The 23217-nt window shown below is 54.5% G+C and overlaps 1 protein-coding gene across 1 annotated transcript; it reads right to left on the reverse strand.

Annotated features, from left to right (window-relative positions):
• Positions 1–1015: 1015 nt before the first annotated feature.
• Positions 1016–22844, reverse strand: ZNF366 (zinc finger protein 366). The gene is made up of 6 exons (XM_038529585.1): positions 22718–22844; positions 21913–22149; positions 20619–21853; positions 17393–17584; positions 8238–8412; positions 1016–5062 (listed from the first exon to the last, which is right to left on the reverse strand). Exons 1-6 carry the CDS (start codon positions 22842–22844, stop codon positions 4572–4574), a joined length of 2457 nt encoding a protein of 818 aa, XP_038385513.1. The 3' UTR covers positions 1016–4571.
• Positions 22845–23217: the final 373 nt, after the last annotated feature.

A 23217-nucleotide genomic window follows, 5' to 3' on the forward strand; every position in this document is an offset into this window, starting at 1 on the left:
ATCAGTTTGTCCCCTCTCTTTACTCGAACTTCTCTCCCCCACCTTTCTTTTCACTGGTGCTAATCCTTATTAAGCATCTTGCACCCAGATTTGTCTCACTGTCTACTTCCAAAGAAACCAACGTGGTACATGCTTTGGTGGCAAATGAGGAACTTGCTAGCTAGGTCGTTTGGAGCAAATTATTTCACTCTGCGGAACCTCCATTTCTTTGGCAGTAAAATGGAAATAACAATATTTACCTCTCAGGGTTGGGCTGTGTGAGGTGTGGAGAAAATCAGGTGTGTGTCACCTGGTCCAGCGTACAGCATAGAACAGTGTATGATGTTTGACAAGGAAGCCCTCTCAGAAATGATGACTTCCCATGCCGACCCGGCTTTGTGAGCTCTCTGCTGGGAAGGGAGAGCTGAGTGTTCTGTTTTCTGGCCACTTTGTTCCTAATAATAACGGCGAGTTCTTGAACAGCATGCACCACCAGCCAGGCACTTTGCAGGTGTCTTGCATATATTAACTCATTTAACCTGCAAACAACTTGGTGAGGAAGGTTCCTAATCCCATTTGACAGGTGAGGAAACAGAGGCACAGGGAGGTCCACAAACTGGCCACAGGTTCCAAAGATGGCAAGTAGGAGAGTTGGGCTTTGAACCCTGGAACCTGACACCAGAATGTGTGCTCATTCCCAGCATAAGTGTATGGCCTCTTGGTTAAACTTTACAGTACAAAGAAGTTGACATGGAATAAAGCAGTCTTGCTGCCAACTTCCCACTTCTTCATGACACCCTTCCAGAACTAGTTTTTCTAAATGGGAAAGAGAAAAGGCTGAGGAAGATGTCACCTGCCTGCGGATGGTGTGAGGTTCAGGAATCCTTCCCGAAGCCCTGAGGCAGGGAGAAGTCAACATCTGTACCTCCCTGGGGTCGAAGCCCCAGGGGGAACCACTCTGGCAGAAGGTCTGAGGGCACGAGTGCAACGTTGGCAATGGTCGCTTCCTTGCAAAATTTCAGGTATTTGCAAATAATTAACTCAGCCTTTTTGACATGTCTTTATTTGCTTAAATTAACAAAATATAGGTTACATGCTATTTTCAGGTAAACTGATTTTTCCACTGAAGCAGAAAGCAATATTCACAACTTGGGTGACTACACACTTGGAGTTTTAGTATTTAAATAGCAAGCCAGAATTCTGTACAAAATCAACATTTGGTGTAATGCTGTCCAAATATGTGAAGGTTTTTAAATGTTAGCTCTGTTACATTTTGTTCCAGCAAAGCAGACAGAGATCATGATTCAAAATTCGATGTTAATATTTTATTAAATTCCTTTAGGGCTTAATAAATACAGTATGCATATTGGGCTTCCTCACGCAGCGACTCATATACAAATATACCAGTTACCCCTGCGGGGTTACGAAAGGTCAGCCTCAGTCTCATGGCCAGCGGGGATTCAAATTTTTAAAAAGAGAGGATGAAAGAGGAATTAGAAGGCAAAAAAGAGGGGTGTAATCATAGGCCTGAATAAAAAGGATAAAAGAAAAATATGCCACTTGGCTGATGAGTTGGCTGCTTCAAAGCGACAGTGGCCAAAAGCCTGGGAAGCACACGGTAGTGACCTATTCTCAGAGTGCCACAAGAAAGAAGGTGGGTGCCACGCTGCCCTGACCCTTAGACTGCCGATAACCTTGGGTGCTTTTACCCCTTAATTCTCTTGGGGTGATCCCCATAGGTCTGTCCTTCAGGTTTGCGTTCTAGTTAATTAGCTCAATAGGCAAGTTGGCCCACCCTTCCCCTAGCTCAGCACTCCTACAGAGGGTGTCCATATAATTTATTACCCAAACTGGGACTCTTTTGAGAGTTGACGTGATACTCTTAGTAATTATCCTGGGGCAGAGGTATAAACCAGGGTTGCTCCAGGCACACCAGGACATTGGTCACTCATCAACACACAAAACCAAGCCTTTAGCCTTAGTTCTCACAAAATCGGTATCTATTTACCATCAGGCTAGACCTGATGGAGTCTCTCATACCCAGAGTCAGGAACTAAAAACAGGCTTTATAATACACTTCCTAACACTTTTTAAATTACTTTCCTTAGACCTTTTTTTTTTCTCCCTCAAAATGAAATTTTACTTGGAAGGCTCACATGAAAAACAGATGAAATGTGAGCCCCGTGGAGTGAAGTGGGCATGAGAGCTGAGTTTCTCCTTTTCCCCTCGCAGCTTTGTAGGGGCCTAAGAGGGACCTCTGGCTCCTCACTCCACAACTTGGAAACCACCCTTCTAGACCGTACTCTCTCCATCTCAACATGAACTTGATCCTCAAACATTCCCACATGATTCACTGGTTGGAAGACACTAGAGCTTGCCATTCTGGATTCCCTGGTTCCAGCGAGGCATACCCAGAACGAGCTGGAAGTCTGAAGCCCCGACAGCAGGTCTACAAGCGCTCTAGACTACTGAGAGAATGACCTTGTAAGAGAACCCAAGAGCTGGAGGGTCACAGAGCATGCCGCCGGCCTCCTTGTGATGTTATCAGGGGCACTAATGAGCTATATTCATAAGGAATGGAAGGCAAGTTGCCCCTCGGAGGACTGGGGACGGTTTCCTGGCACAGAGTTGTGCTTGTACCCACAACAACCCACTCTATCACCATCAGCATCCCCTTTGCAGGAGCTTGACCTCAGAACAGGGGTGGCAGTAGGAAACCCAAACAGCTTTGGCACTTTGCGGTGGTGGTGAGGCTGGAAAAGAAAAAAGAGCTTTAGGCGAGGTAGCAGGAGAAATGCGTCAGGGATCCACGAAGCCCGTGGGCAGATGATTAGAAGTAGATGAGGCTCCGGGGGAAGAGAAAAAGCCGGCGTCCGGCCGTCAGAGACGACGGGCCAGGCCCTCCAGAGAGATGTCCTGGGAACATTAGGAGGAGAGAAAGCCAAATCACAAACAGTACCTAGCTCTACAAATAAGAGTTGAAACTACCACCCAAGAGGCAGTTTTTACATAAACACAGACACAGTACCAGAGGGTTAGTCACAGGTGGGCCACCCCCGGGGAGGCGGCTCTACCCGGCGCCCGGCCTGGGGAAGCCTGCCCGCCCGTTAGAGTCGTCACCACTCACTGGCATCGTGATTCAAGCGTCTCGGAGGAAATAATTAGTCACTGCGGGCTGGCTGGGTGTGTTTTAAGTGTATTAAGTGACCATAAACATCACAGGCATCATCTTCTAGAACAAAAAGCGTGTGTTTATACAGTGTGTGTGCGTGTGTGCCTGTGCATGCACACATGCGTGCGTGTTTGTGTCCTGATGAGGCTCTTACATGACAGATAAGAAGCCCCGAGTCAGCGGTATGACTTCAGAGTCTCCTACTCTATATTTTAATGAGTCTGAAGCCAGAAACATGTATTTACGGAGTTCCTGGGACGGGTCTTGGGAGCCACCATGTTAGCCCGCTCAGTCTTTCTCAATCCTGGCTGCACAGAAGAATCATCTGGAGCAACCTTTTAAAAAAAAAAAAAAAAAAAGTACAGGAGTTGGCGCTCCACTCCAGACCAAATGAAATCAGAATCTCAAAGGTTGAGGCCTCAGCATTGGTTACTTTTCTTTTTTTTTTAAGTTCCCCTAGATGATTCTAATGTGCAGGCAGCATTGAGAACGAGTCCCGAATCCCCCTTTATCAGTAAGTGGCTGATGGTTATTCTAATATTCTATTCTAGATAAGCGACACTTGGATGGCAGGAATCCCTCCCCGCACGCCCAGCTCCGGCACTGCGGAGAAATCCAGGGCCTGCAAACTCTTGGTTGTGCAGCTGCTTGGTGGGCCGCAGGCCCCAGAGCAAGGCTTCCAGGAGGGAGCTCTGCTCAGGCCACGGAGGGTGAGGCTGCAGACGCTGAGCACTCTGGGGCCACCTGGGGAGAGGCTCCACGTGCCCCGCCTGAGGCAGGGAGCTGTCGCAGATCAAGGCAGACAGGCAGGCATCTGAGTTCTGCTGGGTTTTTACCACTTTACAGTCATTCATATTTTCTTGAAATTCTATCTTGTATCTGCAGCAACTATTGAGAGCATCCTCGTCAATACCTCACTCTCGTCCTTTCTGGTATGTCGGATTATTTAATGACAGTGATTTATATATATATCTATGTATAGATATATACACACAACTACTAATGTTTTCACCTATCTGGAAAAAAATTGTGAGTTCCACACATTCAACTAAATCATCATTAATAAGGTAACGTGTCAAGCACCATATTTTTGCAACTAAAAAGAAATTTACCACGTATTGCGTATTAGTCAAAGGAAGAAAGAATTTCTAAAAGCACCTCAGCGTCAGCGTCCAGTTCGGCCCGGCGAGCACGTACAACATACTGTCCGGCAGGTGCACGCGGTAGCACCGGGGAGGCCGGCGTGTGTGCCGGAAATCGGGGCCCTGGCGTGGCCTGCGAGGGAAGCATTCACGTGGCGGGGGACAGTCCCCGCTGGTGCGGCCCGAGACCCTGGCTGTGGCAGGTGACAGCTCACGCAGAAGGCGCTCCTGGCACGGCCTCGCTCCCATTGTCCAGACGTGATTTGAAGACCGTGCACTTAGATCCCTAAAAGCACCGCTTGTTTTTCCATCTTCCTCTCCAGTAATTCCTTTAAACTCTCATCTCTGTGCTTGAAGTACAAGTAATCGGGGAAGGGGGGGCCCCGCCGGGCACCGAGCAGAGCCCGTGGGCGGAGGCGCTCCTCTCCGCGGGCTCGGTCCCGGTCCCTCTCCCTCTCGGGGCCTCCCTCTGGCCCTGCGCTGTCCCGGCCCCGGGCCTTGGCCTCTGTGCCCGCCTCGCCCTCGGCCTGGCCCGCTGCGCAGGGGGGCTGCTGGGGGTGCTGCGGGCCCGGGCTGTGTCTCCGGGGCTCACGGCGGGGGTCGTCCTCCTCCTGCTGGGGGCGGCAGCTGGCCCGGGAGCCCTCCCCGGCAGGCTGCAGCTGGGGCACCCCGGGCCCACGCTTCTGGGACAGGTCGAAGGGCTCCTCCTGCTCCAGCCCCCCGAGGGCCGCGGCCGCTGGTGCCAGGGCGAGCCTCCCCCGGCCGAAACCTGCGGGAGCAGAACAGAACTCAGGCTGGGGCGTGGGGAGCCGGACCGCCGGCACCAGGCCCCAGGACAGCCGGGTCTGCACCCCAGAAGCAAGCAAAGCCCGGGTTAAGCATCCACATCCCGACCCCAGCCCAGGTCTTAACCTCAGGGTGCTAAGCTCAAGTCCTGCAGGGAGCTCCGGGCTGGGTGTGCGGAGCCCAGCCAGAAAAAGTCAAATGAGGTTAAAATTAAAAGTAAAATATATATTGGCAGATTGAACTCCAATAAAAAAAAAAAGCTGGTATTAAAAAAATAAAAATAAGATAAGATAAAATAAGATAAGATAAATAAAATAAAATAAAATAAAATAAAATAAAATAAAATAAAATAAATAAAATAAAATACGCTCCCAGTAAAGCTGTGGAGAGACGGGCCTTGTCACGGATGTCGTGGGCATCAGGAGGGCTCCTTTATGGTAAATTTGGCAACAGGAGCCAAAAGCTTATAATAAGCAGCTTCTGACTTAGCAGTTATACCACTGAGAGCTTAAACTATGGAAATAGTCAAGTGCACAAAATGTGGAAGGATGCTCCTCTACCACATTTTTTTTTATAGTGAAACTGAAAGGATAGAGGTTTTAGATAAATGATACAATGAACACGTGTAGATGTAGAGACCGACTAAGCGTCGTAAAAAGGTAGTCTATATATTTTAAGTAAAAAAACCTATATTTATCATATATATTTATAGTGTAGGCCCCATCTTATCTGTCTTTATCAAAAAATATCTGGATGAATTTATGTCAAAATCTCACAAATTAGGTGATTCTGACATTTTTCTTTTCATTTTTTAAAAAAGATTTTATGTATTTATTCATGAGACACAGACAGAGGCAGAGACATGGACAGAGGGAGAAGCAGGCTCCATGCAGGGAGCCCCATATGGGACTCGGTCCCCGGACCCCGGGGTCACGCCCTGGGCTGAAGGCAGACGCTCCACCAGTGGAGCCACCCAGGGATCTCTCTTCTCACTTCTAAGATATTCCTTATTCTATTATTTTCAGTGAGCATATATTTTACCATAAGAAAAAATAACATAGCAAAGGTATTATCATCTTGAAAAATACATGTGTCTACCACTTGGAGCCAAGAAGGCCACCCCATAACGGGGCCCCCGAGCACGGCGGAGGGGAGAGGGCCTGAAGAGACCCAGAGCCCCCGTGTGCACCCCAAGGATCCGTGCTGCTGAACTCTGTGGTGCCAAAGGGCCGGCCTCCCTCTCAGCCTGGGGTTGAGGGCCCTGTGAGGGGGGTACCTTGCCGGAGCCCAGGGACACAGGCCTGCGCCTCTCACCCCAGGTGTGATCCCGGGGAGCCAGCAGTCGGGGCCCAGGCGAAGGCGGGGGCGCCTACAGGAGCCGACGTCCGGCCCAGGCTGCCTTGTGATGTCAGGCAGCGAAGCCGCCTGCAGCTTTAATCATACAAGGCACGTGGGGAGGATCTTTTTAATCCGATTCAGGATTTTTTGGGGCCGTTTCAAACACTGGAGTGCAAAAGTGCTCACACCGTTTGTAGATGAAAACATTACAAATTGTTGAAAGTCTGTTAACTTTCAAAGCGTCTCTCTGATACATAGTGACGCTCTTTATTTTTCCACAAGAATGACAGGCTCGTCAGGTGCCTTTTAGGATCCAAGCCCCCCGTACGGGGTAAGTCACAGTCACCAGGTTGGGCTTTCCAGCGGAGGGCCCTCTCCTCATTGCCTTCTGTTCCCAGCCCCAGAGACTGGACAAACTTCACCAATTCTGGAAAAACCCACGCCTAGGTTGGAAGTTGGCTCAGGCAAGGAGAGATGCAGAGAATACTCCGGGAGAAAACCAGTCTCCGCGGGGTGGGGTGGGGTGGGGTGGGGGTGGGGTGGGGACTGCTTTTGTTTTTTAACTGGAATTTTTTCAGGGCTTTTGCATGAACTCTAGGCTTTGCTCTGTGATGCCCACAGCTACTGTCACTCGGTTATCAACGCAGGTACTGTGAAAAGGATGAAAACTGCCTTCATTCTGTTCCACGCTGTGGGGGGGAACGTGTGTGTCCTATTTACGCATATGTGCGCCCACTGGCCACCCCCCGGGGAGGGCGGGACAAGGGGCAAACATGAGCCCGTCACCCCGCGAGCACTGGCTTAGTGCAGCAGGTCCTGATTGAGCCCCGGGTCCAGGGCTGCACAGTCCACGACGCCGCTGGGCCTCAGTGCGGCCTGGGCTGCGGAGCCGGAATCACCCAGGCCAGTCTGGGGGGGCGCTGGGCACCCCTGGGGCGTCTCCGGAGTACAGAGCACTGCACAGGGAACAGCAGGGCACCGTGGGGTCTGCAGCCGCGAGCGTGTGTCCGCTGTCCCCGTGCACACACCCGCTGCTGTCGCCTCCCTGGTCCCCGGCAGCCGCACCTGCCGCCTGTTTGTGGCACGACCGCCCAGGGGGGCAGCCCGCCCAGTGGGTGCGCGAGCCACATAAGGCCGCCTTGGCTCGGGCCGGGAGTGGAGCGGGAGGGAGAGGGGTCCCCGCACAGTCCAGGGAGGGCTCCGCGGGGACCCGGGCGCCGTGCCCTGCGCACGGGCCACTCAGCCGACCCAGCGGGGAAAGCGTGCCTGGGCGCCCCGCTGTTTTGGAAAGGGGAGAAAGATCCCTCGCCCTTTAACGGCAGCACGATGGAAAGGATCTGCCCAAGATATTAGTTCAGGGTCAGTCAGCTCTGCGTTCGAGTCTTGGCCCTGCCGCTTTTCAGGGAGGTGGCTTTGGGCAAACCAGTATCCTGCGGCCTCAGTCACCCCATCTTACAAAGCTGGGGCTGGGAGACATTCCTCTAGCCTTGCGCTGTTGAAAGATTAAAGGGGACGGGACACCCGAAGTGGCGTCTGGAGCAGAACCTCGTCCCAGTCCTGGGTGGCATCATCATGACACTGCGCGGCTTCTCTGTGACCCCTTTCATGCACCACCTTCCGACAGCAGTATTGCATGTGCTGTGGTAACGTCAAGAGCCTGCTCCTCTGCCCCTGCTGTGGCCTTGACAGTTGTGACCCCTTTTAACAAGAGGAATAACCCATCCCCCCCACGGAAAGTAAAGCCCCCTAAGCGCAAGCTCAGCTCCCCGGTGGTACCCGCTGGCCTCAGTGGGCCGGGCACCTCCCAGAGGAATGCTTACCTTGAGAATGGAGGCCCCGCTCCATGACCCCATGCTTGACTTTCATATGGCGTGTCAGGTTCCCCTTTAGGGTGAATTTGCTCGGACAGTAGAGACACTTGAAGGGTTTGCTGTCGGAGTGCAGGTGCATGTGGCCCATTAGGTTGTGCATCCGGTTGAACTCCTTCCCACACAGCTGTCGGGGGCGATGGGGAGGACGAGACAGGTTATTCACGGTGTGGGCCTCCCCCCGGACGAACCCGCACCCAGGCCTGCGTGGGGCTGCGTGCACTGCTGCTGTGTGGGGGTCTCGGCACAGTAAGCGGCCCCCAAGGGAGGTGTCCCCAGTGAAGCCGGGGATGGCCTGCACCGGGCCCAGGCTCCGACGCGGAGCCAGTAGGAATGGAGTCATGAGACCGTGGTCCTGCCACCCGGTGAATTTGAACACGAGGCAAAACCCTGCAAACCTACTGCAGCTTCTTTTGCATGCAGGCCGCACAGAAACAGAAAAGCCGACCTGAAAAGTGATTGCTCAGAGTGGGCTCCGCTCTAACGGCGCATACACAAGTATGGGCTTCCTATTTGCACGGCGTTCATAACGTGGAAGGTCCTGTGCTAAGCCTGCCATGGACTGTCACCTTTAGTTCCCCCACCAGTCCCAGGAGAAGGCTGCGGTTATCACCCCCAGTTCACAGATGGACAAGCAGAGAGATTAAGGCACCCGGACCAAGACACGCAGCTAATGGGTGCCCGAGCTGCGACAGCAACCCCAGAGGCCATGTGGCCAACCACCACCCCGTCCTGCGCCCCCTCGACACCACTCTTCTGCTGGACTGTGTCATGCAACGCATTTCTAATCTTCTTACTGCTCTTGGGGATGGACGGCAACACTAGAAGGGACAGAGAGACCTCAAGCAAGGCACGTGTCTTCTCTGCGGGCCGGGCTTTGAAAACACGATCTCAGCTTTACCAAAGGCAGACATGTGCTGTTGTTCTTTCCTTTCTTTTTTGGTCGTGCTGTTGTCTCTGTTTCCCACAAAGTGCAGACGCACCATGGACCGTGACCGTGGTTCTCCCACTGCTTTTGAAAGAACAGAACCGCCTTTTCTGAAGGCAATCTATGCAGACGCCCAGGGTGCACAACAGAGCCCGCTGCTCTAGGGTGTCCCTTCCTCCCCTTGTTCCCTAAGCCCTGGCGCAGCAGGGTTCCGAGGATCCAGCCCTTCCTCGGCCGTGTGCGCAAGAACACGGAGGAGGGTTTTCTGTGCGTATGAAGAAGGCCAGGGCACTAAGGAAGGAGCACGTTCCCTCCCCGCCTACCCCAGAGGCCCGTGTCACCCGGGCAGCCATATGGAGCGAGAGACGACACGGAGGGAGGAGTCGGGCCACAGTGGCCCCTGAGGCTGACCCCAGTTTTCCTCTCTCGCTGAGAGATATTTTCAGGGACAATGTTGGGGATCCTGGGTTGAATGTTTATTAACCAAGGCACTGTTTTCCTCAAGCGGCCTTGGAGAGAAGAGTTAAGCTGGCCCTAGAAGAATGGGTCGGCGCAACAAACAGTGGCCTTGGGAGACCCACCGGAAAGGATGCTGGGTGGCATGAAAGGGGGCCGGCTGGGGATGACGACTCTGTCATAGAAAATCCACACATGGATAATGAATAACGGGTTCTGTATTTTTTTTGATGATTCATATTTGGGGATTTTAAGTCCTTTTTCTCTTCCCTCTTTACTTCCTTGCTGGCAAGGATGAATTTGGCACACCGGTGTCCCACGCTTGGGATTCCGAGCACCTGCACACCACGTTCCTTTGGAAACAGTGGCCCAGGAGGGAAAAGATTGAGAGTGCTGGTTGGTCTAATTTTAATGTCCTGGGGAGAAGCCCGGCGTGTGGGATGGGGACTTGCTTTCTTTTACTCTCAACAGGGGACTAGTTAGTGAGATGAATCAATCTGTGACTCAGCTTTTCACATATGCGGACGTTCTGGGAGACTTCTATTTATTAGCTTCATCATCCAATTCTCCATCCTGGCTACAGGGGATAAAAAGCTTTGAATCTAGAGAGCCTATGTTAGGTATTTCCACTCACGAGTCATATAGGGAGAAAAAAAAAGTACATCTCATTTGGTTCGTGGGATGGTTCCTGATTATTTGGAGAGAGGCGGCCACAAAAGATCTGAAAACAGCACAAGCCCTGGGCTGTTAAGCACAAGATACATGGGAGCAGAGGAGCCAGAGGCTGCAAGATTATATACTACTGCACTAGTCCAAGTGCGTACAGGTCTCAGGGTTGTTCAAGCCAGACAGAATGGAAGGCACGGTGCCTTCCGTACCCGGCTACTATGAAGGGGAGCTTCTACTTTATCATCTCTAGTTGCTAAGGTATCAGCAGCTGGACTAGTCTGAAAAGGTTTTTATAAAGGGGATGGAATTTCAGCCTAACCTTGAAGAATGTTTAGGGCGCCATTTGTTTTTGGTTTGCTGCAGAATAAAGTCTCTTCAAGTATTTTCAGGCACTTTATTCAACCTTGAACCTACTAGGCAAGAACGGTGATTGCAGTGGTGCTAACGACCACCTGTTTGTTGTTGCCCCGGCCGCTGCACCTTGGAGGTCAGAGGGACTACACATTTCACCTGCCCCGAGGTCCCCTCTCCCTGTCCCTTTCCCCGCCCCACTCCCACCCCAACACACAGAGCTGTGCACACGTCACAACGGCTACTGGTAAGCACTTTCCACATTCTTCCTTAGCTCTAGACAAGCCACGGTGTATGATCCTGTAACACAGGATCATGTGTCTACTATAGCATTATTCTGAATCAATCAGTTCACTCCTGAACATTGTGGGGGCATTTTTAGTGGCACGTGAGTATATCAGGACACTAAAATGATATGGTCCCCTGAAGTCAAAGAATGTGGCTTTGGGGAGGGTCCCCTGGAGGACATGACTGCTCAGCTACATTATCTGAGGGTGATTGACAGAGGAGACTTTTGTGCTGTTGGCAAAATTTATTTCGTGCATGTCAGAGTTATCCTTCATGGTCGATGGTAGCCTATTGGGCCAACTGATGGAAAGCTTTTGCAGGGTTGGATTGAAGGTGTCTCAACTCTGAAAGAGGTCTGGGGCACTACAAGGAGCCCTAGGTTATCTTCCAAAATGCAAGGGCAACCTTCCTTTCCTACGTGGCCAACCTCAGTATCAAGCACAGGGCTACGCACACAGTAACATTTAATAAATCTCTAAGTATTTAGTTGGGAGACCAAACAAACAAGTCAGGAAAATATCCCTACCCTGTGCAAAAATTCCAAAAAGCAACCATCACCACATCTCTTCCTTTCCCCTACTAAAATGTCTATAACCCTATACACACTAGTTTGGAAACCAAAATCCTTCGTGGCAGGAGGACAGGGACAATTACTCAGGCCCCGAGGCACCTGGACACCAGTCACGTCTCCATAGTGGGCACCCTTAGCTTCTTCCTTTCAGCTCCTTCCGCAAAACCCTTCAGTCCTTATTCGGAATACCCAGCCTCTTCATGTTTCTCAGAAGGCTATTCTCACATGACAACAGATGAGTGTAGAAGATATTTTACGTCTATGAGATCCAGAGAAAAAAGACCCCTCAGCCACTGTTAGTGAAGAGAGGCCAGAGAGAGTGAACTGGGTAAATCAAAGATGGCACCCTTGGGTGGGGTTTCAACATGTGAGCCCCAAGAAGAATCCTTATAGGAGCGAGGGGGAAGGAGACCAGAAGGAAGAAGGAGAGTGACCTGGGAGGGATCACCAAAATGCTAGTTTCTTCTCCCGGGGAAAGCAGTGTGTGTCAAGGCCCCCTGTAATCATGAGGTGTGAGGCCAAGAGCAAGTCAAGACTTGCTGAACCATCTCCTGCCAAGGTCTGTGCGGATTCAATCAGGGTGGCTGTTGTTGATACAGGGAGCTCCTGGAGTGGAGAAGTCCCAGATTTCATGGTGCAGGTGTTCATCTTTCAACAGTCTGCCCCTCCTGAACTCTCAGTTGCTCTAATGAGGGGTACGAGAGTGCCTCTGACTCAGCCTTTCCATCAATACCAACTCTAATGCCTACTTTTTAAACAGAGGGGGAAACCTCCACATTTAACAGAACGTTGGAACAACTGTTTTGAACTGTCCTTTGCAAATGGGCCGCATGCATCATCGGGCTTTGAGATAGCAGCTCAGAGAGGTGATGGCGAGACCCCGGAAGGATGGAGAACTCGCTCCATTTTCTCTTCTGTAAAACGTCAGTGATAATAATAGTTTCTTACGAAGGTTGTTGTAAGGATCAAATGAGATAATTCACGTAAAGGGCTTGCCAAGTAGTAAGAGCTCAATAAATATTAGCTCTTATGATTATCATGTACATAGTAGACTCTTATACATTCTGGAAAGAGACAGATCTGTAAAGATAAGAGTGCTTTTTAGGCCAAGTTATTTGGAGGAAGTATTACAGGGAGGCCAAAGCGAGGGATCCTTCGGGTAAATACTTGCCGGGTCGCTGGAGGCTGCAGAGGCAGTCGTGCCCGACCCAGCGCGGAGAAGTGTGGTCGGAAGGAGAAGCTGCGCCCTGGCCCTTGGTTGCAGCCTTTGGGAGAGCCCCTCACGTGGCTCCTGGATCCCCAGCCCTTTAAGCAGCCGGCAGATGCCGTTCACTGAGCCAGATCCCGGCCTCCCCGGGCCCCTTCGCGCTGGTCCAGGGCCCGGAGGCACCTCAGGCCACTTGCCATGAGCTGCGGCGACAGCGTGGACAGCCAGCGACACTGTGTGCAGGGGCGGGGTGAGGGCGGCGGCGGCCCCGGGGGAGGCCCGCAGAGCCAGGAGGCCGGGGTGCACCCGGGGGCCCGGGGGTGCGGGTCCCGGGAGAGCAGTTCGGGGCGCCGGAGCCTGCGGCCCACGGGCAGGGCCCTGCTAAGCCGCCCTTGCCTACGCCTCCTCTCCCGCGCTCTCTCTTTTAATAAGAAGGGTGTTCCTTTCCTCAAAGGGCGAGGGAGGGAGGGAGGGAGAGAGAGACTGTAAACTGTCCAAAAGGACCGTGAGAAAACAGGAAGCTCTGAGAAGTACAAGAGAAAGCAAGATGAAATCTGGTCGCAGGCGGCCCCCGGGGACGCGGAGGCATTGTTAGGCAGGCGGTCCGAGCAGCTATATCCTTCCTTCTCGAGGAGGGCTTGGCTGCCGAAAGGCTGCTATCTGGTCACTGCCTTAACCCCCTCCACGCCAGCCCCAGGGCCCTGGCCCAAAGGCCCGGCCCCCCCGAGCCCCCCCTCCGCGGCGTGCCCCCCACGGGGCGCCAGGGCCCAGGCGGGGAGCGAAGCCGCGCGGCAAAGGCGGTGGGGCCCCGGCCAAGGAGGCCTCGGCCCTCGGCCCGCGCTGCCCTCCGCCCGCGGGCCCCCGCCCTCGCCGAGGCTGCGGATGACCTGGTGATTCATAACTCAGGCAGCTCCCGGCTTCACCCATCATCTCAAAGGAGAATTTGTCCCGGAAATTCTGGATGGCTGCTTTTCCTGGACAGGTTTCCCAAAGACGGCAGCTGGCTCTTCGCTATTATGGAGCGCGGCCGCCACAGGGATGGCATCCAAATCAACCCCTGCGCGCTTACGCAGAATCTGGGAAGCATATTTCTGAACCGTGGCTCAAGTCTACAGGCACGGGTCTCTGGAGGCACTCCAGCTGGCTCCAAGAAGCAGGGAGGCCAGAAGTGGAGCCAACAGCAAAGGAGTCCAGAAGGGCAGTAATGGGGTTTTTTTTATACAAGAAAAATATAGAGAGAGAGAATGGAAACCTTTCCTCTCCTCTAATTTTCCATCCTATTGTGAATGCTTAATCTCACCGTGAGCGCATGTTGCTGCCCGCTGAGGACAGCTGTTGCCACTGAGCTCGGGGCCAGAGCGAGCCAGGTCACGCTGCAGCAGGGGGAGGGCTTTACGTCAGGAGGACTTTTAGCAGGGAGAAACCCAAGAAATTAGGCCCTGTTCCTTCAACACTCTCCCCCTTTCTACAAGCTTTTGGGCAAAACGGACAGATCTAACTCCTGGAATAGGACTGCGGCAAGGTCTGCCTTTTTTTTTGTTTGTTTGTTTCCAGCCACGTCAATTCTGTGACGCGACTATCTCTTCCCTGTTACCCACGATAAAGCTTTTGGGTTTAGTTTTCTGGGCCTCTCCTCCAGCATCACTATGCAGTCAGCCAGCCACTCATCTGGGATTGGCTATGGTTTTCGTGGTGATGAGCAAATGGCCCTCCGTTCTGTACCCAATGCCCAAAGTTCCACGGACATCCACCGAGGGCCAGGTCTCCAAGAATCCACAGCAACACTGGTGGCAAGCAAAGCACATAGGACACTGTCTGGAGACGGCCTGTGCTGCAGGAGGATCAGGGGCCGGCTGACAAACACGGAGCCGGGGTACATACTCTGTAAACTCAGACGTGCTCTGAAGCCCCTTTGAAGTGAAGAAGGGTGATGAGACCAGGAGGACACCAAGCAGGGGGGCACTTTGCAGGGACATGGGGACAGAGACAAAGACCCTGGTAGGGCTTCTGGCACTTCCCAGGAGGCAGAGGGCTCTTCGGTGAGGCAGCTGACACCTGCCCTCATTTCAGAAATGTCCAAGAATGGAGAAGGCCCGCCCATTTGACAAAAATACCCTTCAACACCCACTTATTTTTAATCCAATGACAGATACACTGTCCTAGGCAGCCTCCTGACCCGTAGTGTGGTCTCCTGGGAAAACCTCCCCACCAGGGAAAGGTGGCCTTTGCAGACGACGCAGCCAATTCCCCCACCAGGCCCATCTGCCGCTGAAGAGTATAAACTGTGCATCATCTCAGAGCTGCATTTCAGCCCTCAAGCCTCTCTCATGGAACCTGGTGGTGTTAGGATACATCCCAAGCCTAATCCACCCTCAAAGAGAGGTCAGAGTGAGTTTCTGAACCGCAGAGTGGATCCTCAGGCACCTGCTGCACCACGTATGGTATGCTATCATGGGGGTGGGTGGAAGAGGGGGGCAGGCATAAGGCATCAAGCAAGGTTGGCTCACTGAGCACTGGGCCCCGCTCGCACCACGTCATGCAGTCTTCTATGCACTGGTACCCGAGAGAATCTTCTCAGTCCTCAGGTACCACCTGGTCCAAGAAATCCTCCAGACCCCTCTGCATCCCCAGATCAAACCCAGCCTGCAAGCCCTTTTCCTGCATCGGCTCTGCTCCCTGATGAATCCTCTTTCAGAGATGCTCTCTGCCTGGTCTGACCACAGGTCCTGCTGCACCTGATGTGACAAAGGAGGTGGCAGTTGGCTGGACCGCACAGGTGTGGAAGGGACGGCAAGCAGGGCTCCCTTCACGTTTTAACAACGTACGTGTCCTGCCGCCGGCCGGTGAGATGCAAATGCACAGTTCATGCTCGAAGCCCAAGAGTGAACCGAGCACAATGAAGGAAAAGTGGCCAGCAGCTCCCATTTGCACCTCCACTGTAGGGGAAGCAACCCCCCGGCCGCGGGACAGCTGTGCTGAAAGCAAAGGGCTCAAGTGGGAAGCGGGGAGGAAATCAAAGTGCCTAATGAGAGAGAGAAGGGGTGTTATGCAGAGTCCCCAGGTTCCCGAGGCCACGGCTGGCTTCCCGGGCCTGTGTGCAATGCGGTCACAGAGGCCCCAACCCAGAAGGGTCCTCCTGAGTTGGCTCTAAAGCTCTACTTTCACCGCCCTGAAATTCTTAATAAGGTCTAACGAGGGACCTCACATTTTCATTTTGCACCAGGCACTAGGAACGGTGCAGCCTCATCTGCACGCAGCTTCCTCCCCCTTCGGCTCAGATGACTCAAGACGCACAGGAGTCAACTTTCAAACCACCGGGAGCTTGAAGGAAAGGAGGGGAAACACGAGTGGGTGGCAGGAAAGGGCTGGAGGGAGAAGCCTCCCTCCCCCGCCTCCAGAGAATGCCCATTCGGGTCTAGGGAAGCTCTGGTTCCTGACCCCTCTCACCCCGTCCAGGAGTGGCCGACACAGGAAAGCCGCTGGCTTCACAGGGGGTTCCTTCAAGTGGGGAGGGGGTACGGGGACATGCTGCAGAGGGAGCAAGGCAGGAAGAGCCCCTCTGATGGGCAGTGCATGGCATCTGGGCCCCATCAGACACGCAGTAGCACAGAAGGCAAACGTCCACTGCAGACACAAAGGCTCCAACAGTAGCCGAAGGCGTGATTCCCCTCTGCTTCCCCCAGCCCTGTCTTCACCGCAGGCCGCCGCACACCTGAACCCCCCGATCTGCAGCTGATTCCCTCTCACGGGGCGAGTGGAGAAGGGAAACGGCACCGGGGAGGGGTGGGAGGACGGGGAACAGCCTGGGAGGCCCAAGCGTCTCTAAGCAGTACCCGTCACTCCTGGAGTTTTACCAATCTCCAGCTCCTATGTGATCTCAGCTACGCTATCCCTAAGCCTACCCCTACCCCTACCCCTAAGCCTAAACCTAAGCCTAAGCCTAAGCCTAACCGGCCGCTGAGATAAAAGTGAGATGAGGTAACACTCCAGCCAGTGAGGCGGATGCAGGCGTTCCCACGGCGACGCTGCACGCCTGCCCTGCACGGGACTTGAGCACCAACGGGAACCGCTTCGGATGGCGGCGCTCACGGCCAGGCCTCGACCCCAACGAGCACTTCTAAGGGCGCTGGAGGCCCCAACCTCGGCCTTCCTCCCACCTGGCCTGGGAGACCCGGCCTCATGTCATGCAGCTCCATCCTGGTGTCCGGAGGGTGTGTGGGGGGGTGCCTCTCGGGCTCCCTTCCGAGGTCCACCCATCGGCTTGTGGGGGGAAGAGGCCCTAGAGGCCGTTGCTCCCTCCCGGGATGGGCCACTCCACCTCACCTTCGTCCTTTAGCCACCTCATGCCCCCGTGGGCCTTCCGTCCTCCTTCCTCCCCGCGGGTTGCCTCCTCCCCTGCGTGCTGATCCCACCGTACGACACACAGGGCCAGCTTCCTAGGGACCAGCTAGGGGCTGGTGCAAGCACAGGTGTGGTGCGCAGAGGAACAGAGCCATGGACGGGCCTGGGGTTGGCCACAGCAGCCCCATGGACAAAACACAGTAGGACGTTTCCTGGAGATCCTCCTCCACTGGCCATTGGCACAACCCTCTGCATCCTTCAGGTGTGATGCCCCCCCCCCCAGGCCCACTGCCCACCTTGCATTTGAAAGGTTTCACGTCGGAGTGGACGATCATGTGTGCCTTGAGGGTCTGTTTCTGCACAAAACTCTTGTAGCAGAGGTGACACTGGTAGGCGCGGATGTTGGTATGGATGAGCACGTGTCTCTTCATGTTGGCCAGCAGAGTGAATTCCCGCCCGCAGATCCCACATTTGTGCTCCTTCACACCCTGGAGAGAAGCAAGATTCAAAACATGCTGTGGTTAGCAGGTGACACGCGTTCATCAGAATTAGAATCTTCACTTCTCTCTTTGCCACGCGAGTCCACGGAGAGCCTGGTGACAGATGCTGAGTTCCAAAGGGCGTGGCTTTGGCCTTGCTAATTGCCGTTTTCCTGAAAAGTGTTAGTCACATAATCTTTTCTGTTTTCTGAAAACCATGAGCTAAGCCAAACCTTTAGGGAAAAAGAAAGCTACTGCTCCCGTCGCTCCTGCTGCTACAGGGGTTAATTCTATAGTAACAGTTCTGGGGATTAATAGGATTTGGGTAAGAGCCCTGTGGAGTGATATGTAAAATGAGACTACAATCTATCTTTGGGGAAAACAAACAAACAAACAAAAAAACCCAAAAAACCAAAAAACCAAAACCTCCTCAAGTGATGATAGCATTTCTCGAATGAAGAACCATTGTTTTCTTGAGTTTTCCTTAATGGACTTGACAATCCCAGAAGAACAAGTGATATGCCCACTCGAATTTCTGAATTAGAAAACAGGACAGAAAGAGACTTTGTACCTTCCCCACTGTTCATGGAGAGGGGCTGAAGACGTAAGCATCGGTGCCCTCAGTCGAAGCCCCTTCCAGGGACTCACAGCGTGAGCAGAGTAGGAGCGACTCCTGCCTGACCAGTGCTTCCCTGAAAAGGCCTTTGCAAGCCATCCTAGCGCAGAATGACTTTTCAGGAGGAACACTTAGAGACCCACAGCGTTAGAACTGAGGCTGGTACAGGATTAGAACGAGCTGCTTAGCTAACCCTTATAAAACACCTATTATCAGATACCCATAGCGACCTAGGGAGAGAGGAGGTCTAAGTGTAGCTCTGAGTCCTTTCTTCAAGGTGCGACATGATAAGGACGTACCGCTCCTCAGTTTTGGTGAGCCCAAGGCCCCCAGGGGTGGGTCCAGGTCTCTGCCCAGCCATTTAGGGGCTGTGCAACTTCAGGCAAGTCTCGTGCTGTTGGGTCCCTCCTCTCAAGATGTAGCGGTAGGTCATGAGAACCAGGGACTCTTTCCAGCTCAAATACCTCTTGAGTCCTGATGACTGTCGGTGAGTAGGAGTTCATGCTCACCAAGAGACGGGAACTCTAATGCCCTCCGAAGAGGGTGAATTTTAACAGTATGTTGTGTATTCAAGCAGGGAGTTTAAAATTCTGAAAGTCATGAAAGTCATATTCTTGATGGGTCTCAAGCATTACCTCAGCATCTTTCTTCTCAAGATCGCCTCCCCACTTGTCTAGGATTGTGCCATCCTGCGACCGAGAGTGCCTACTTATCACTAAAGAGAATTCTGTGTCCTAAGTAAAATTCACATAGAGGCTGGCCTAGAACTCATGAATGGAAGCCTGGACAAACTCTGGGAACCGAGGCAGCAACTGTGTCACTAAGAGGATCAGTGAAATCACAGAGAGGGAGCCCATGTTAGGAGGGAGGGAAGAAGGGAGGGAGGGAGGGAGTAGAGAAGGGGAACACTTGACAATAGCGTTCAAGGGCTCAGGTGCCAGAGTCCGAGGGTCTGGGGGACAGCCCCCTGCCTCAGTGGTGTGCGCATCTGCAGATCTGGAGTAGTGATACCTGCAGGGAGCTCTTAGAGTTGTTGAGGCCCTCCACAGGGCTCTTACCCAAATCCTAAATGAGGAGGAGAGCACCTGGTCCGCAGCAAGTGTTCAACAAACACTACCTCTCACTGTTGGCTGACACTGGAAATTAAAATGCATTTTGTTTCCTAATTCAAACGAGACATTTTGGACACCATGCTGTTTTGTCCATTTTTTATTTCATTTTCTACATTCTTAAGAGAATTTCTGTATGTTCTAAAATTCGTCTTTGATTCCTTTTCCACACATGTAGAAGCCCCTGCAACCCGCACAGGGTCTTAAATCTCAGGCCAGCTTCTTTGTGGATGGTTCCTGCGCTTGGCAGGTGCCTCCTCCCTGGGTGGTATCCTCAGGTGCCTTTCGTAGGGCAGAAGCTGTTTGGCTCTACGTCTCCGCTGCAGAGCCCAAAAATGCCCACGTTGTGTCCTAACCTATCAAACGAAACCCCTTATGGCAGGGTAGAGAGGCTATCCTGGCTGGGCAAAGTCCTCCACTGGCCTTTCTAGAGTAAAGAGTGTATTACAGACTCTGGCTTACTAGACGTCTCTCCTGCCAAGGAAACTACTTGAGGTCCAAAGCGTGAGGGCAGAGGTCGTTGGAGCAAAGCTCCCCTCTCAGAAGCTCACAGCAGCCCCAAGTCGGCTTAGCTGGCTAAGATTTCAGGGACACCAATAGGGCCTCGCCTTTGTTCATCCCGAATGACTCCAGGGCTCTGGCTGCAAAGTAGGCTGCACTCGGCCCTTGGGCCTGTATTTGTCCTTAAAGATCTGAGCCTAGGGAAGGTCAAACCAAACCCAACAGAAGGGTGTGCTCTCACTCCTCCCACGAAACAAACCACAGGACACTGCACCCAGCTGGGCAGGGGCTCCACGACCGGGAGCGCAGGCCTGGCTGGACCCAGAGCCACATGTGCACGAGGCAGTTCTCACAGCTGCATGAGAAAACCACCCAAAAGAGCTGCGTGAGAAAACCACCGAAAAGGCGGCCACTGCGTCAGCAGCAAAGGACCAAGGGAAGTGTCTAGAAGGCGGCTCTGGTTAGTAACTCCCAGGCACAGAGCTGGTCTTGGTTCCTGAGTGTGTCCTGAGACACACTCCTGCTGATGCCCCAGATGACATTTTGGGAAACAGGGCTTCAGGGCTCAAAGGGGGCTTGGGAGCAACAGCACGAGGCCCAGGGGGCTCCCTCTGGCCTTGCTCACTCTGCTCTTTGCTCTGTGCACATTACTAACCCCGGGGCCCACCCGAGCCCCCGGAAGGCTGGCTGGCAAGGGGCTGCAGGCCTGGTGGGCCTCCGGGCCAGGCCGGGGGTGGTGAGGCCGGGAGGGGAGGACCCAGCGAGGGTCCGCCCCCCCCCCCCCCCGCGCCAGGTGCCCCCCCCAAGGCCCTCCTACCTTGTGCGTGAGCGAGTGCTGCTTGAGGTGGTGCGGCTGCACGAACTCCATGCCGCACTCGGAGCAGATGTAGGGCCGGATGTCCTTGTGCTTCATCATGTGGTTCTGCAGCTGGCTCGGGTACTGGAAGGTCTTGTCGCACTCGGAGCAGCTGTACTGCACGGGGCCCCGGTGCGCGGTCAGGTGCCTCTTGAGCTGCGCCAGCGTGGGGAAGTCGAGGCCGCACTCCACGCAGATGTTCTCGCGGCCGCTCGCGTGCTTGGCCTCGTGGGCCTTGAGCTCGCTGGGGTAGGCGAAGCCGCGGCCGCACACGCGGCAGTTGTGCGGCTTCACGTCGCTGTGCTGCATCATGTGGCGCTTCAGGTGGCTGGTCTGCGTGAAGGCCTTGTGGCACACCTGGCACTTGTGCGGCCGCGTGCCCTGGTGCGTGAGCATGTGGGTGTGCAGGTGGCTGAGCTGCTTGAAGAGCTTCCCGCAGCGGCCGCACGCGTGGGGCTTGATGCCGCTGTGGCCCAGGATGTGCGTGACCAGGTTGTACTTGGACGTGTAGGACTTGTCGCAGCTGGGGCACTGCCAGCGCTTCTGCGCGCCGCCCACGTCCACCAGGTAGCTGTCGTCCACGCGCACGTTCACGTCCACGCGGTCGGCGCGCGGCGGGGCCTCGGGCCTGCGCGGGGGCGGCGGCGGGGGCGGGGGGGGCAGGAAGGCGTGGCGGCCGAAGGGGAAGGCGGGCGCGGGCACGAAGAGCGGCAGCACCAGGCCGGGGGGCCCCTTGGGCAGGTAGGCGTAGGGCGCGGGCAGGAGCGCGGCGGGCCACGGCCGCTCGGGGGGCTCGGGGGGCTCGGGGGGCCGGCCCGGCTGCAGCCCCACGTGGCACAGGTCGATCATGCGCGAGGCGCAGGCGGGGCGCGGCGGGGGCGGCGGGGGGCCCGGGGACGCGTCCTCCGCGGGGGGCCGGCAGGGCACCTTGCTGGGCACGCTCTTGCGCCTCCGCGACCCCCCGCCCTCGAAGGCCCCCGGGAACCCGTCCAGGTGGCCCGCGGGCGGCTCATACCGAAACTGCGAAAAGGGGCCCCGGAGGGCCTCCGGGAAGAGGTGTCCCTGCGGGGCCTTGCCTCGGGAGACCCCCGGCTGCAGGCAGTGCGGGAAGGACGGGGCTCGCTTCAGCCCCAGCTGCAAGGGCACGACCTCGTCCTTGATCGCCTTCATCTCCCTCGGCGTCCTGGGCCGCGCGCCTTCAAAGAGAGAGAAATGCAGTTTTTTACAAAAGAAAAAAGGGTTCCTCGGCCCCCACGGGCGGCAGCGGGCATCAGGGCCAACTCAGGGGGAGTGACCTTCTCAGCCCAGGGCGGGTTCCCGTCGCTGCGGTGCAAAGCCCCAGCCTGCTGCACGGGGATCCCACGGCACCCACAGAACCAGAGCGGCAGGCCGGGTGTCAGGGTGCTTTGGGAAGACACCTGAGACCTCAGCCAGCCTCGGGGCCCCCCTAGGATGAGGGCGGCGGTAGCAAGGATGCAACCCGTGAAATGACCTGCATAGTGGGGGAGTCAGAACTGGGGTGCAGGGGATCCCTGGATGGCTTGGCAGTTTGGGGCCTGCCTTTGGGCCAGGGCACGACCCCAGGGTCCTGGGATCAAGTCCTGCAGGAACCCTGCTTCTCCTTCTGCCTATGTCTCTGCCTCTGTGTGTGTGTGTGTGTGTCTCATGAACAAATAAAATCTTTATTAAAAAAAAAAAAAGAACTGGGGTGCACTCTGACGTGGGTTTTCAGCCTGAGATGGCCTTGTGTCTGCCAGGGGGACTTCCATGTGTCTTCGGGGTCGCTCTTGGTCTCAAGGAACCAACCTCCCTGCCGGTCTGGGTCTTGGGGGCCTTGGCTGCTGGAGGACAGGGAGGTCCACACAGGTGCAGAGATTTGCCTGCTGAACTCAGATGTCAGAATTCCCAAGTTACCCACTCCAAGCCAGGTGTGCTGCTGGGCGTACCGAGTGGATGGGGTCAATGTGATGAAGGAAAGCGGATCAGACAATGTCACCAAGTCATCTTGGCAACTTAAGCCTTTTCATCTTCCCCGTGAAGCATCCGCAGGTGAAAAATACCAGGATTGTCAATCTCTGAAACCGCACTTGCATCTCCTCCTTCCCAGAGGTTTCGGGATAAAGCTCGGCCTTCGCCGACTCCCGAGGCAGGTGACCTTCCTTTCCTTGCTAGGCCTGCATCAGGCATGTGCGGGAGAGGGTGTGGGCTGGACTCTAAGCCAAGGGCTCTGTGTCCTTTCATGCGGCCCCCTGCCACGTTTCTGCGCCCCTCGTGTGGACGGTGGTAGAGAGAATCGGGTGGCCGACTCCACATTTTCAGGGGGGGCCCTTTATGCCCTAACCCTCTGAACTTGAAGGGGATCCTTAGGGCCCTGGCCTTGGGGCTGGCTACGTGCTGAGTACTGTAGGGTGAGGCTCCCCGGCATGAGAGGCCCAACAGTTTCTGGTGGTTTTCTTCAGTCCTTGATGGAGCAAATGTAATTTTTGCAAGTACCTGGGTATTAACAAAACTGCTCGTGTGTCTTCATGAGAGGTTTGAGAACTGCAGCACCGTTAAAACA

This window comes from Canis lupus, chromosome 2 (genome assembly GCF_011100685.1).
Source record: "Canis lupus familiaris isolate Mischka breed German Shepherd chromosome 2, alternate assembly UU_Cfam_GSD_1.0, whole genome shotgun sequence".
Taxonomy (NCBI): Eukaryota; Metazoa; Chordata; class Mammalia; order Carnivora; family Canidae; genus Canis; species Canis lupus.

Bases quoted from the DNA above. Each gene is read 5' to 3' on its own strand.
- ZNF366 (XM_038529585.1), bottom strand. From the start codon at position 22,844: ATGCCTGATGCAGGCCTAGCAAGGAAAGGAAGGTCACCTGCCTCGGGA. The intron at 22,150-22,717 runs GTATTTTTCACC...CCCACTATGCAG, and splicing joins TTCAGAGATTGACAATCCTG to GTCATTTCACGGGTTGCATC. The intron at 5,063-8,237 runs GTAAGCATTCCT...CTGCTCCCGCAG, and splicing joins GCGGGGCCTCCATTCTCAAG to GTTTCGGCCGGGGGAGGCTC.